Genomic DNA, 15,188 nt, shown 5'->3' on the forward strand with positions numbered 1-15,188 from the left:
GTAAGTACATACATGGTTGAAAGTGGAAAGCAACTAACTTCAATTTTACCATGGTAATCTAGTTTCGTTGAATGATTGCATCCTCCTACCAAAAATGGGGGAAATAGCCTAGCATCCACCTAAATCGATGCATGTGCCTTTTTTACTTAATAATTCAGTTGACCCTACTTGTATATAACTTACTATACTATATGATTAGCTTGTGCATTCCTTTTACGTATGGAAAAGCAACACGGCTAAACTCGTGAAAAGTTGCATATTTTGGATGTATACTGTAGAGCAAAAACTTGACGTGATAGAAGAAAACTGGTGGCATTTTTGAAATCAGCACGCCGGAATTAGCCTAAATCAAGTGCAAAATCAAAGTCAACAAAAAAAAAATTCAAAATTGTTCCCCAGTGTAATCACTAGAACGAGTAGCGATGCTACAATCCCACCCGCAGACAAAAAAAAATCTGTCATTTTTACATTGATTTACTGTCTGCAGACGTTGAAGACTTTGGTCGTGGGGGCGAAAGCGTGTTTTATCAGCAGCAACGTAAATTCAGGGAAATGTCACGCAGATGGATGACGTAATTATGTCGTCACACTAAGATTGCTTTTATTGCTACACTCGGAGTAATCGCTACGTTCGACCTACCGTTAATTATTATAAACAAAACTCCACCACTTCGGTTAACAAACACATGCCATGCGTCTGCGTTGGCTACCTGTTGATGGACTGCTACTCTTTAAGACTTTAATCTAAGCACAGCATAAAGTTTAGCAACGAACTAGATTTATTAGCATGAAACAAGAGACGAAAAGGTTTACTAAAAGGTATACTGTAAATGGAATGAAAATGCTAACTTGATCACATGCTTGAAAATATATCTGTTGAAAGCAAAATCATTCATGTTTACATCAATTCTACAGCACGTCACCTTGAATAAATTTAAAAGTTGCTGACATCCGTAAACAGCCCTTGAAAAATAGTTACGGAGAGACGTTTGATTAAGTTTTCAACTTGACATTGCTCCATTTTCACTATAAAATCGCAACTTATGACTGACCCGCTGGCCGCTTTCAATTCGCTGTAAAACGCCCGTTTCGTGTTGCAGATGAAACAAAAGATTTGCATATTCCCGCCTCTGATCGGGTTTCTATGGCAACGGTCGTGTGTGCGCCATGCAGTTTGCGCGAGTCCGCTACTGCGTTGAATACGCAGCGTGTGCAGTGCGGTTTGTACTAGCCCTTGTTGCGTAAGTTAGTGTTAGTAGTTACCTCGGGCCGAGACTTCAAGTTCATTTTCACAGCGAGCGATTCACTGCCGCGCAATTCACTGCAGAGGTTTCGACTTCCGAAAGCGACATCGAGTCTGTTTGCAAGCGCATAAAGCTTAGCGCATGCTCCGTCTACTTAGCAAATTATGTTGCTTTTGGGTGCATTCAACATCTGATGACATTGAATCAACACAAAATGGTAGATTTTTGCTATCCCAGGCAGCAAAATCAGTCATTTTTACATTAATTTAACGTCTGCAGACGTTAAATGAAGATAAAAATGACAGATTTTATTGTCTGGTGTGAGGGATAACGACGCTGTTGCGGTTTGCATTCAAAAAATGTTTTTCTACTGCCGATCGCTAGTTCATCTATTGTTTTATGTATCAATACACCATAAAAAGTTGCCCCCACGGAGAAATATGCGTGGGGGCCTGGCCCCCACGGCTTAGGCGCCTATGAGTATCAGTGTATATATTTCATCATTTTTTAATATGTGCCTTGTTCATGGGTATGTGCCAAATGCTTGTCTTAAAACTGAATTAGTTCCCATTGTTAAAAACAAATCTGGTGACGTAAGAGACATCGCAAACTACAGACCTATTGCTCTTGCTACTGTCATTTCTAAACTATTTGAGCATGTTGTACTTTTTTTTATTAATGATTATCTCACAACAAATGATAATCAATTCGGCTTTAAACCTAAGAATAGCACAGATATGTGCATTTTTGTACTTAAGCAAGCTGTGTCTTACTACAGAAAATGTGGAAGTCCTATTTTCTCTGTATTTTTAGATGCTTCGAAAGCATTTGATAGGGTAAACCACAACCTCCTATTCAAGAAACTAATTCAACGAGGAGTGCCGATATGCCTTGTTCGTCTAATTGTTTATTGGTATACCCATCAGCGGATGTACATACGCTGGGGTTGTCATTACTCACAGTCTTTTTCTGTCAGCAATGGTGTCAAACACGTCCTCAGTCCTTACTTGTTTGCCGTGTATATGGATGATTTATCGACTGTGTTAAGCAAAACCAAGACAGGCTGTTACATAGGTAATACACTTGTCAATCATCTCATGTTTGCTGGTGATATTTGTTGTATCTCTCCAAGTGTTCATGGTCTGCAGAGTATCTTGAATGTGTGTGAAGATTATGCGCTTTCTAACGATGTCATTTTTAACTACAAAAAGTAATTTGCTATGTACTTCCAAACCAACCACTTAAAGTTAAATTTTAATCCAATTGTACGGCTCAATGGAAGAGAGATCAAATTCGTAGACAGTGTCAAACATTTGGGTGTTTGTCTTGACACGGCAATGTGTGACGACAAGGATATAAATCGACAAGTGCGATCAATCTACTGTTCTGCCAACAAATTAAAATCAAAATTTTACAAGTGCTCCAGTGATATTAAAAATGTTCTATTCCGTTCATATTGTACTCCAATGTATGCATGATATCTGTGGGAAAATTATCATCAATGTGACATTAATCGCTGGCGTATTGCCTTCCATAATGCATTTAGAATTATACACAATTTGCCTTAGAAACACTATAGCGTACGTGACTTTAGGGACGGTACATTACGGGACGCGCAACTCCGTTGTTCCTTCAACATTAGAAGGGTCAATTGCCAATTTGACATTATTTTTACGCTTTACTGCAGGCTTGCTTTCAACTAAAAACCTTAAATCACTTTAAAACCAACTTAACTCTTCTTATATAACCCATAAAAAGTAAGATATTTTGTAAATTAGAAAAAAATGTAACCCTTCTAGTGTTGCGGATAAGCCAAAAGCGTATGAAGTTTCGCATCCCTATGATCTACAATCCCTAGTGAACATCAAGTCTTGTGCAACATCATAACATTTGATGCATTACTTCGGAAATATGTTTTTTCTTTTGTTGGAAGATGTAAAGTATCGTCTAACTCTATAGTTGCCTCCCTGAGGTCTGATTGCCGTCGTATATCAAATTACCGTCTTCATTATAGTAATTCTATGTATGCTGTTATCTAGTTTTGATGGCTACATGTCATCTGATTGTTTTTATCGTTCTGAATACTTTCAGTTCTTCTAACTTGTAACACTACCGTACCATTGTCTGTAAACTTGTAAAAGTAGATATGGTAGCCTATTTAGTGAGATTTTGTGCATTTGCAGTTTGTGTATTATTTCGTTGTTTTTCATTGTTATTTCGTTGTTGTTGTTCGTTATTTGTGCATTTGCAGTTTGTGTATTATTTCGTTGTTTTGGATATGGACATTGGACAGCTTTGTCTGATGCAAATAAATGTTATATATAATACAAAACATTTCAAACGAACCTATCGAACCTACAGTGCTATACTTACAGCAACCAAAAGCTCTATTCCTATTTAATCTTACAATAAAACAGTTTTTTGAAACAAATTGAATTGACATACAATCAAATGAAGAAAAAGAATAAAACGCTTTTGAACTGAACTAAATACCCCTACTAATCGTGTTTTAATTTTGTGTCTTAGCAAAGTTATCACTTTTTTTCTACAAACAAAATATGACAAACTTAAATTTATGTCATTTCAACAAAATCTTCAAAGTTAAAGTTATATGATGTCAACAAAATCAATTTCATGTTTGTTCCAAGCTTAAAGATTTGTAGGCTACTATTTTTATGGGTTCCAGTCTTCTTGTTGTGAAAATATGTGTTGCGAACATTTATGATGCAGGCGTTGATTTGAGTGTATCGTTGCAGAAAACAAGTTGCAAAATATGAACAAGTTGCAAAATATGTAAGGCTACGTTTATTATGCATGTGAGCCATGCATAATAAACGTAGCCTAACGGCTTACACTACGACGGTGAAGTCTCGAATTACGCAGTGTTACCGAACTACTAAATTCCTTTTACCAGAACCTTAGCGATCCGAAGCAGAACATTCAGATGCCTATTTAACCACAAAACATTCATCATATTACCTTTAAAGTCAAGTAGCAAATTTGTGAAGTCACAGGTTTGTAAGATTTATATATTTACTGTTTGTTGTCCTGATTATCACGAAGCGGAAACTTGGCAAAAGAAGGTTTAAACCGAAACGGAGCTCAACCAAATCGAATGCCCACCGAAACGAAGATAAAAGAATGCAGCACTCGTTAAGCACAAACCAAAAACCTATAAAATCAAGACATATAGCGTTTCATCCAACAACAAACTAATATACAACTAAGAAACTCTTTAATCTATTGATTACAATGAACTAATATCCACTCATCCACTAAAAAGATTTATTCCTAACAAAACCTTCTAGTTTATACGATACGAACAATACTGAAAATCCATTGAGTTGCAAATAAAAACCACCAATACAACTGAAAGGCGACTGATCCACTGCTCTAAATCAATGAATAGACAATAAAAAACCACATATCTAGCTAGAATTAGAACGATATTTATAACCAGTATTTGAAATGATGGGGAATTGAACCGGTACCTATCATGAAAAACACAAAACCACATCTAACACTCATCTAAATAAGAAATATTACTGGGCTTTTTTAAGCAGAGCCACGTTATTTCTAACAAAAATGATGACGAATTCCCATAATTAGCACTATCATGCAGGTTCAGTCCTTACCTGCTGTCACGGTTTGTCTGATTTACAAACGCGCGCGGACTGATATGCAAGAAGCACTTTTTGTGTAGCCTTAGTCACTTTATTAAATACAGTTTACAACATTAATCAAGTCTTGTATTCAAATAGAATTCGAGCATGAAAAACAAAAAGAATGGCAGTTAGAAATACATAGCACACCCCAGTTCTGTAAATGGATAAAAATTAGTAGTTACTTACAGTCTCATTATAACTGCAGAGCTGGGCTAACTGGTCAGGCGAATACTTAATTAAGATAAAGTAATAACTATCTAGTTATTACAGACGACACCGGATAAACGACACTTTTACTCAACTACAACAGAATAATTGACCCTTTTACTCAACTATGATACATAAAAGTCAAAAACAGATAAAGTAAGCTTTCTTTTGTCTAGCAACAAGCCATGCCTCAGCTGAAAATGAACTTTGACCAGAGTTGCCAAAATAAAATCACACAATGACATAATAAAGCAAAAGGGACCATGATAGGTCACAATGACTGGGCTTGACTGAAAGCATAAGCAGCAGAACAATTGAATTTGTGACATCGCCCCCTGTCAAGAACAAAATTCTCAATTTTTGTCAACAACACAAACACAAATTCTATGAGCAAAGTGCGAAATCGTACAGGGTACATACACAATAAACCATGCAATTAGTTAATTCTACTCATGCAGTCAGCACCAATATTATCGCTTCCCTTTATACATTGATACCTTATACGATAATTCTGCAAAAACATTGCCCAACGCATGACTCTATCGTTGATGAATTTAGCTTGGTCAATATACTGCAACGGCTGATGATCGGTTTGCAAAATAAACTCAATACCATACAAATACATCATAAATTTCTTAACAGCCCAAACAACTGCCAAACATTCACGTTCAATAGTGGAATAACCCTTTTCAGCATTGCTCAGCTTTCTGCTAGCATAACTAACAGGAAACAACACATCATCATGCTTCTGTAGTAAAACAGCACCCAATCCAATTTTCGAAGCATCAGTACGCAGCACAAAATCTCTGCCCATATCAGGTAATTTTAAAATAGGTTCACAAGATAAACAATACTTCAAAGCATTGAAAGCATTCTCTTGGGGTTTACCCCACTCAACCAGATTAGGGTTTCCCTTTCTAGTTAAATCAGTAAGTGGCGCTGCCACCGCTGCATAATGCGGAATAAAATCACGATAGTAACCGGTGAGCCCTAAAAATGACCTCACTTCCTTTTTAGTTTCAGGCCTTTGTGAATCTTTAATTTTTGATACATTGTCGCAATGTAAACCAAGGATGCTGGTCTGAATATTATGCCCCAAAAAATCAACAGTATTGGAACCAATAAGACACTTCGACGGGCGAACAGTAACACCAGCATCTTGGAATCGCTGAAATAATAAACGCAAATTGCACACATGCTCTTCCCAGGATTTCGTGTGTACGATTACGTCATCAATGTAATGTTCAACATTGTCTAACCCATGTAGCAGTAATCGCATAGCTCTCACAAAAGTAGCGGAAGAGTTCACCATGCCAAATGGCATCTTGAGAAACTCATAAGTCCCATCATTAGTAACAAAAGCTGTTTTGTGCACATCACCCGGTGCAACTGGGATCTGCCAATAACCCTTGGTGAGATCCAATGTTGTAAAAAACTGATCATCACAAAGCTTTTCGAAAATTTCACTTGTTGTTGTCATCGGCTCTGGATCAAACACAGTTATCTTATTTAATTTTCTGTAATTAATGCAGACACGGTTCGAGCCATCTTTTTTCGGTACAACCACCACAGGTGAGGCATAAGCTGAGTCCGACGGACGTATGACACCACTCTCAAGCATCTCATCAATGTCTTGCTTGAGTTGAGCTCGTACACTGAACGGAATTCTGTAAGGCTTAGATCTAACAGGCTTTTCAGACGTCAAATCAATCCTATGTTCAACAAGATTAGTGTTGCCAGGTAAACCACTAAAAACATCACCAAATTCTTCTATCAGTTCAACAGCTTGATTTCTTTCATTCTTTGACAGCTGTTGACCATAGTTAACTTCTTCAGTTGACTCTTTGGATTTCATTGGTATAAACTCCAGCAAATTTTCATCAGCTTCTTGTTCTGGCATAATCTCAAGTTCTGCAGCACCAACATCAATTTCACTCTCGTCCTCTCGCACATAATACTTCTTCAACAAATTTACATGGAACACTTTCAACTTTCCACCAAGATCAAGTTTGTAGTCGTTCTGGCCAATTTGACTGAATACCTTGAAAGGGCCTTTCCACTGCATCAGTAGCTTGTTGTTATCAGTAGGTAGTAAGATGAGAACAAGGTCATCACTTTTAAATGTTCTCTGCCTTGTCTTGCGATCAAAATTTCGTTTGTAACGAGTCTGGGCCTTTTCAATTTCGTTGCTCACAACCTTGAAGGCTTCCTCCATTCTCTCTCGAAGGTCAAATACATACCGATAGCTGCTCAAAACTTCGGGCTTGGTGCTCGAGTTGGACCACATCTCCTTTAAAATGTGCATCGGGCCTCGCACAGATCTGCCATACAGCAACTCGAATGGTGCAAATCCAGTTGTTTCTTGCGGCACTTCTCTGTATGCAAAAAGTAAAGCATTGATGAACCTGTGCCACTGTGTAGGTTGATCGCTACACAACCGCTTCAACATCATTTTCAACGTGCCATTGAACTTCTCTGAAAGACCATTGCACTGCGGATGGTAAGGTGTCGTTGAAATATGCTTAACTTTTAACAGTCGTTCTACTTCTTGCATGCACTCGGAGACAAATTGCGTCCCCATATCACTCAAAATTTCCTCCGGAATCCCAAGTCGACTGTAAATATCGACTAGTGCTTCAGCGACAACTTCTGTGGTAATGTTTTTTAAAGCGACAGCTTCTGGGTAACGCGTGGCATAATCCACTAAAGTCAAAATATACCGATGACCTTCAGCACTGGGAGGTTGAATCGGTCCAACTAAGTCCACTGCAATTCTTTTCAATGGAATGTCAATAATAGGCATCTTCTGTAACGGAGCGTGTGGTACCCGACCTTTGGATATGGTCCTCTGGCATATGTCACATGAACGACAGAACCGCTTCACATCATCTTTAATGCCAGGCCAATGGAAGTTTGTCAAGATTCTGTCCATTGTTTTCTTGACTCCCAAATGACCACCCATCAAAGCATCATGAGCCGCTTCCATGGTCTTTAATTGCAATAACTTTGGTACCACTAATTGCTGGATCCACTTCCCACCATTAACTTTTGGGTGCTGATACCAACGATACAGCAAACCTCCGTCCTCTTTAAAGTAAGACCTTCCCTGTCCTTTGATTCTTTCTTCAGTCATGGATCGAAGGCAAATGAGTGAATTATCTGCCTGTTGAGCTTCTTTAAACTCTTCTCTGTTGACTGCATGCCAAGGGCTACCTTCATCAATCTTCAGAGGTTTGAGGTCTTTTTTTTTCTTTCGAGCTTGTATTCTGGTTGTCACAGCAGATGCTTCCTTCCACACTGAGTCCGGATCATCTGGTTGTCTAGCTCCATTGATATTACCAACCACCAGGTCATAAAGAGACTCTTCTAGACAAAGAGCATCCACTTCACCTTTGTAATACGGAGTGTCAATTAGAATTCTTGCAATTGGAGCATCAATTTCTGCTTTGTTCAAAAGCTTCAAATGACCAGTTGCTCCTGTCAGTTGAGAGTTTTTCACTAACTCTCGTTTAAAAATTACTCCATTGCAGCCAGTGTCTCTAAGCACAGTGACCATTGTTTCCCCAACTAAACCTTTATTAATAGGAAACTTTTCGGATACAGTACACGTTGCCAGACATGCACAGCCATTAGAAGCATAAACATCTTGGGAATCTCTCTTCTCGATTTGTCCTGCAGCTGCAAATTTCCTAGCAGGAACGCGTACTCGGCAGTCTTTTGCCAAGTGCCCAATCTTGTTACAAATGTAGCACTTTCTAGCATTTGGCGTGTCTGATTTGAGTTTCGGACAATCTTTGACTATATGTCCAGGACTCTTACAGTTAAAACAGTGTGGGTTTGCTTTCTTGCCCTCATTTTCTGCATTTGTCTTTCTTGTAACTTCTGATAGGTCGAGATTGTGTGCTCTTAGGAATTGATCAGCAATAGTAGCTAGTGTAGATAGATCTTTCGGCGCTTGCTCCCTCAGATATACGGCAAGACTCTTTGGACATGACTTGACAAACTGCTCTTTTACAAGCAAGTCTCTAACACCTTTCCACTCTGTGCCACATCCAGCCATTTCAACTCACTTCTCAATATAATTTTGAATCCGAACTAAAAATTGTTCTGAAGTCTCTTCCAGTTGAGGTTTCGCATCTCTAAATTTCGATCGATACCCCTCTTCAGTTAGCTCATACCGGTTGAGCAACGCTTGCTTCAACTGGTCGTAATTTACCGCAGCCTCATCGGATAAACGCGAATAAACATCCAAAGCTTTTCCCGTCAACAAAGCACTGAGCGACGTTGCCCATTCTTCTTTGTCCCACCGACTAGCTGCAGCGAACCTTTCAAACCTTAACAGGTAGCTATCAAGCTCATCTTTCCCATCTACAAATGTTGGCAATTTAGGGGTTTTCCCTTTGTGGGAAAGCACCGAGGCAGTGTCTCCATTCACTTTCGCAAGCTCTAGTTCCAATTCCTTCATTTTTTGTTGAGCTTCTGTCGCTGCTCTCCTCTCATCAGCCAATCGAAGCCTCTCTTCTCTTTCAAAAGCTTGCTGATCTGCCACAAACTTTCTCAACTCTTCACCTTCGTATCCCAGTTGTTTTCCTGCATCAATAAGCTTATCCATTGCAAGCAACTTCTTTTTAAGGCAAAGTACAACAGGTTTGCATATACAGTCACTATTTGTTGGAATAAAAATATCCCGGACGAGCCACCAGATGTCACGGTTTGTCTGATTTACAAACGCGCGCGGACTGATATGCAAGAAGCACTTTTTGTGTAGCCTTAGTCACTTTATTAAATACAGTTTACAACATTAATCAAGTCTTGTATTCAAATAGAATTCGAGCATGAAAAACAAAAAGAATGGCAGTTAGAAATACATAGCACACCCCAGTTCTGTAAATGGATAAAAATTAGTAGTTACTTACAGTCTCATTATAACTGCAGAGCTGGGCTAACTGATCAGGCGAATACTTAATTAAGATAAAGTAATAACTATCTAGTTATTACAGACGACACCGGATAAACGACACTTTTACTCAACTATAACAGAATAATTGACCCTTTTACTCAACTATGATACATAAAAGTCAAAAACAGATAAAGTAAGCTTTCCTTTGTCTAGCAACAAGCCATGCCTCAGCTGAAAATGAACTTTGACCAGAGTTGCCAAAATAAAATCACACAATGACATAATAAAGCAAAAAGGACCATGATAGGTCACAATGACTGGGCTTGACTGAAAGCATAAGCAGCAGAACAATTGAATTTGTGACACCTGCGCATGTCTTACAAAACAATGAACAGGTTGGAATAGTCTTTCCTAGCAAAAACAACATGTGATGCATCATGGCCACCTAAAGATACGGCCTGATTTGTCACATTTTGCAGAAATTTCCAGGTTTTTCTAACTTTGGGCAAACGTTTAAATAAATTTTTCTAAAAATTAAATTTTTATGCTTTCTTTACTCTTTTCCCCAGATGACACAATAGGTTTTAACATCCTCACATGTAGAAAAACAAAGAAAATTTGATTGCGAAGATTTTAGTCAGACTGTTAATTTTTCAATAACAGTCTGATTCAGCGTTTTTCAACTTATATTTTCTCATTTGCTACTGCTTCCCCAAGGCAACAAAAAAGTTTTATGTCATTAGGAAACCGCAAAAGTAAAAACATCTCAAAAAATGTTAGTCAAGCACTAGCAGTAGCTGTAATCAAAATCTGCTAAATGTGACAAATCAGGCCGCATCTCCAGGTGGCCATGGATGCACTAAACAGGCATCCGTCATGGGATTTGTTTTGATCTACCAGCATAGTTTTTTTTAGATCTATCACAGAGGGGAATTAAATTTTGCCACCCATTCAAGTCCACTTACATAGCAATAGCCTACACAGAATTAAATTGCTAAACCTGATTGAATTACTTCCTTGACAGCGCGTAGGGGAAGTCCATTTCCTCTGACGTCATTGTTTATGAGCGCGCTAGTTTGTGCCTCCTTCAGACTGTCTAGTTGTTGCCTCTGCGGTTCTTGGATCCTTGGTTGGAGGATAGGAGAAGGAATATTGCCTCTCTTGTAATCTGGTATGCACATTAGGGTGATTCATAAGTTGAATTTTTTTTTTAATTCAATGAGGCACCCTCTTGTATCGTGTCAATACCTGAAAAAGTAATCCTGTCAAATTTTTAGAGCAATCGAAAGCATTTTTAAGGTTGCTACCGACTTTGAAAGCTGCACATAATACACACATGGGTCAATTGGGTCATTCCCTGTCAACTCAACAGGGTGTGCAACTCGACCCTCTTAGATTTTCTTGAAATTCACACTAAAGTTTCATATTGACGTATAATGAACACAAAAAAAATTTCAGCTCATTATCTCAAGACGTTTTGAAATTACAGCCCTTCAAGGTCACCATGGTCCCTCAAAATGCGTTCGCATGTACATTTTCCTCCATATTTGGGTCTTCATAACTTTTAATCTAAAGCATTTACAAAGCTGAAATTTGGTATTTTGATTACGAAGCAGCCATAGTTTTCATATCTACCACCAAAATTGCTAATTTCAAATTAGTTTTAGATATAGAACCTTTCAAAAATTGAAATTTTTTATGTTTGAAAAAAAAATTATCAATTTTTGATGTCCGCTATCTCCCAAACCAATAGTCACAAAACTACCATTTTGCATTTCATTAATCTATACTAGTTGATAATTAACCCCCATGAGACGACACCAAACAAATGTAAAATTATTGAAGTTTGGAGGGTGCAAAGATGAAGCCCGAACCATCTTTACACCCTCCAAACTTCAATAATTTCACATTTGTTTGGTGTCAGTCTCATGGGCGTTAATTATCAACTAGTATAGATTAATGATATGCAAAATGGTAGTTCTATGACTATTGGTTTGGGAGATAGCGGACATCAAAAATTGATAAAAAATTTTCAATTGTAAAAAATTTTTTGAAAGGTTGTATATCTAAAAACTAATTTGAAATTAGCAATTTTGGTGGTAGATATGAAAACTAGGGCTGCTTCTCAGAATACCAAATTTTAGCTTTGTAAATGCTTTGGATTAAAAGTTATGAAGACCCAAACATGGAAGAAAATTTAGGCTACATGCGAACGCATTTTGAGGGACCTTGGTGACTTTGAAGGGCTGTAATTTCAAAACGTCTTGAGATAATGAGCTGAAATTTTTTTTGTGTTCATTATACATCAATATGAAACTTTAGTGTAAATTTCAAGAAAATCTAAGAGGGTCGAGCTTGCACACCCTGTTGAGTTGACATGGAATTGACCCATTTGTGTATTATGTGCAGCTTTCAAAGTCGGTAGCAACCTTAAAAATGCTTTCGATTGCTCTAAAAATTTGACAGGATTATTTTTTCAGGTATTGACACGATACAAGAGGGTGCCCTATTGAATTAAAAAAAAAATCAATTTATGAATCACCCTAATGCACATACTACAAATGCCATCAACAGCATCCTGCCCGCAGTGTTCGGATGCATGGCTTTCTACACCATTGGGCAGTCTCCCCATTTTTGCTGGCATCTAACCTGCTGAGCTTCATCGCAAAAAATATGCTGTCTCTCAGTCGACGGGCATTGGAGCCAAACCACCCTTTCCACTCTAAGGTCTCTACTTTTTATGCGAGGACCCACGTCGACTGAAATCAACACCCAGTCATGTCAGCCGCTCAACAAGCTGACAAACGAAACATCGTCTTTGCAGCTAATTGGACGGACCCAGAATGAAAATCTGAATGGAAGTTAAATACCACCAGACAGTCCAGACACCTTTCGTTCATCTCTGACGCAAACAGCTGTCCTATCGGCTTGACCCTACCTAGACCGGCTTGCTCGCGCCTCAACGGTCTTCGTAAGGCCAGGTAGGTATTTCGCTCAACTATACATCAATGTGGAATGGTATCTTACAAACAGACCCTAAACTACATCACTAACGATTGTACTTTCTTCAATTTGCCCAAACAAGCGGAAAATATGCTTGTCTTGGATAATATAATCAAAACAAAGACTGGCTGCACTCTCATAGTTTTTCATGAATGTAGCCCGGGAACATTGTGAAGCTGGAGTGGTAAAATCATAGACTCTTTGCCCCAGCAGCTCAAACGAAAAAGAAGGTTGGATAAATTTCATGTCATCTACAACGCTGCTAGTCGTCGTGTGAGCCTCTGGGGCTGAGTGTCTATCCTTTTATCAAAGGTGCTGAATTTGAAACAGTTGAATGCTCTAATTATCTTGGAATAGGCTATAGCTGACAATCACTTCTCGATTAAAACTCACTTTAATGCTGCTCTTTGATAAAAATTGGCTAGATCTGTTAAGGTCTTGTCAACATTGAAACACGTTCTTCCTTTTGAAGGTTGACTATAATCTGTATCTCCAGAATTCATAAGGATCAAATTCATCTGCATTCTTTTAGGGCTTGTTAAATTTAAACTCATATAAATAAAAGATTTAGGGGTTCACATGACTTTGCGAACAGATCAACCTCATCATTTTTAACTAGACCAACTCTAGATGCCACTTGGTTGATAAACGCGCAAAAGTTCTATGTACATAGGCTTTGCCAAAATGCAAGCCTATGGTACGACTGAGGGCCAATCTAATTCTCATTACATTACCTAGGTGTTAAACTGTTTTATTCGCATCAACAGCGCACGGGTACAAATTACTAGCCTGATGATTTTTGATCTTAACTATCTTTTTATGTTTATCGGCAGCCGATTGTAGCATGAATTAACAGCGATAGACTCCGTGTTTTGCCCATGAGGCTGTTTTTTTTTAATTTTACTTTACCAGTCCGTTTAACTCTTACATGTGTGGAAAGAAAAGAGCCAACAAAACCAGCAAGCGCCAGGGAAAGACATTGTGAAGGAGATTCTTCGCAATATCCTTTTTATATTGTAAATTATTACTTAAAACAAAAAGCAGAACAAAATGAGAGCTCATAAAAGCCTATATATACATGCCATAAACAAGTGACTGACAATAATTTAATAGGATTGAATAGCATTATTCAAAAAATATACAATGCACTAACAAAATAACAACATACCGTAATATATTGAAACGATTTCGGCAAAAACTCTTAGGTTACTTCACAGTGTAGATTCTAACGATCTGTTTTAGCCTGATGCTGCGAGTTCGCTGTGGCAATATCGAATTACACTAGCTTTCGGAACACTGCTATGACGAATAGCACGTGACTAGGGAACTGTGTTCCGAAAGCTAGTGTAATTCGATATTGCCACAACGAACTCGCAGCATCAAGCTAAAACAGATTGTTAAAATCTACGCTGTGAAGTAAGCAACGATCATGCTGCTAAAAGTGAAACTCAATCAATTGCACTCTTAGGCTATTTTAATGAATTACATTTTGAAGATTTGGTTACCTCGAGGTGTTACACTAGATTGTGAATTTGCTTGTTTGGTTGCATTTTTTCTCTTTTTTTTAACTCCGGTTTCACACGTGCAGATGTACCAACAAATTCGATACTTGGAGAAAATTCCGCAACATTTTGCTTTTGTTTCTTCTTTCATTCTTTTCTCGTGGGCAATCTTAAATGCAGCAAAGTCATGTCTAAGGTATGCTGCTTTCAATGCTTACCACTTTCTGCCAATCATACGCTGTAGCATAGTTAATAAATATACCTAGTTCGCCAACTGAATACGAATCTTGCTGTTTAAATTCGGCACGTACGCCCTCTGTCGGTGGTTAATACGTTTTGCTGACTCAGCAAAACTACTAGATATAAACCTGTAGAAAAATAGCAAATTGAATGGTTGCAGTGTTTGTTAGGTGAGTTTGGGCTGCTGAATGGGGGGGAATAACGCTAGAAAGAAGAAACTGTGTTACAGAAGTGATAAACGTTCCTTTTAGGCCTTCACTGTGTAATTTTAATTAAAATGTAATACTCCATGTGCTCGTTTTCCTCAGAACATACTGTAGCTCAGAATGCTTGCTGCACCGAGTTGAGCCATATAGACAGAAAGCATGCAGAAAGGCACTGGTATCATGACTAGGCCAACAAGTAGTTAAAAAATGATGTGAGTTTT

At 38.2% G+C, this 15,188-nt stretch overlaps 2 protein-coding genes across 3 annotated transcripts in view; both read right to left on the reverse strand.

The window, feature by feature from the left end:
* The window catches only part of LOC145774400 (uncharacterized), a 69,042-nt gene that overhangs the window by 31,830 nt on the left and 22,024 nt on the right, over positions 1–15,188 (reverse strand). The window contains exons 3-4 of one of the 2 annotated variants that reach the window (XM_082585648.1): positions 14,525–14,690; positions 10,927–11,184 (exon numbers count right to left, since the gene is read on the reverse strand). In XM_082585648.1, coding sequence (XP_082441774.1) covers positions 11,003–11,184; positions 14,525–14,690 — 348 coding nt within the window. In that variant the 3' untranslated portion in view covers positions 10,927–11,002. Of the gene's footprint in view, positions 1–10,926; positions 11,185–14,524; positions 14,691–15,188 lie in introns of those variants that run through there. The other variant, XM_082585647.1, reaches the window with a different exon arrangement.
* Positions 9,183–9,728, reverse strand: LOC145774413 (uncharacterized). The gene has a single exon (XM_082585666.1). The coding sequence runs from the start codon at positions 9,726–9,728 to the stop codon at positions 9,183–9,185; it is 546 nt and encodes a 181-aa protein (XP_082441792.1).

Source organism: Aplidium turbinatum, chromosome 7, assembly GCF_918807975.1.
Source record: "Aplidium turbinatum chromosome 7, kaAplTurb1.1, whole genome shotgun sequence".
Taxonomy (NCBI): domain Eukaryota; kingdom Metazoa; phylum Chordata; class Ascidiacea; order Aplousobranchia; family Polyclinidae; genus Aplidium; species Aplidium turbinatum.

Excerpts from the sequence above, each read along its gene's own strand:
- LOC145774413 (XM_082585666.1), bottom strand. The coding sequence starts at position 9,728 with ATGGATAAGCTTATTGATGCAGGAAAACAACTGGGATACGAAGGTGAA.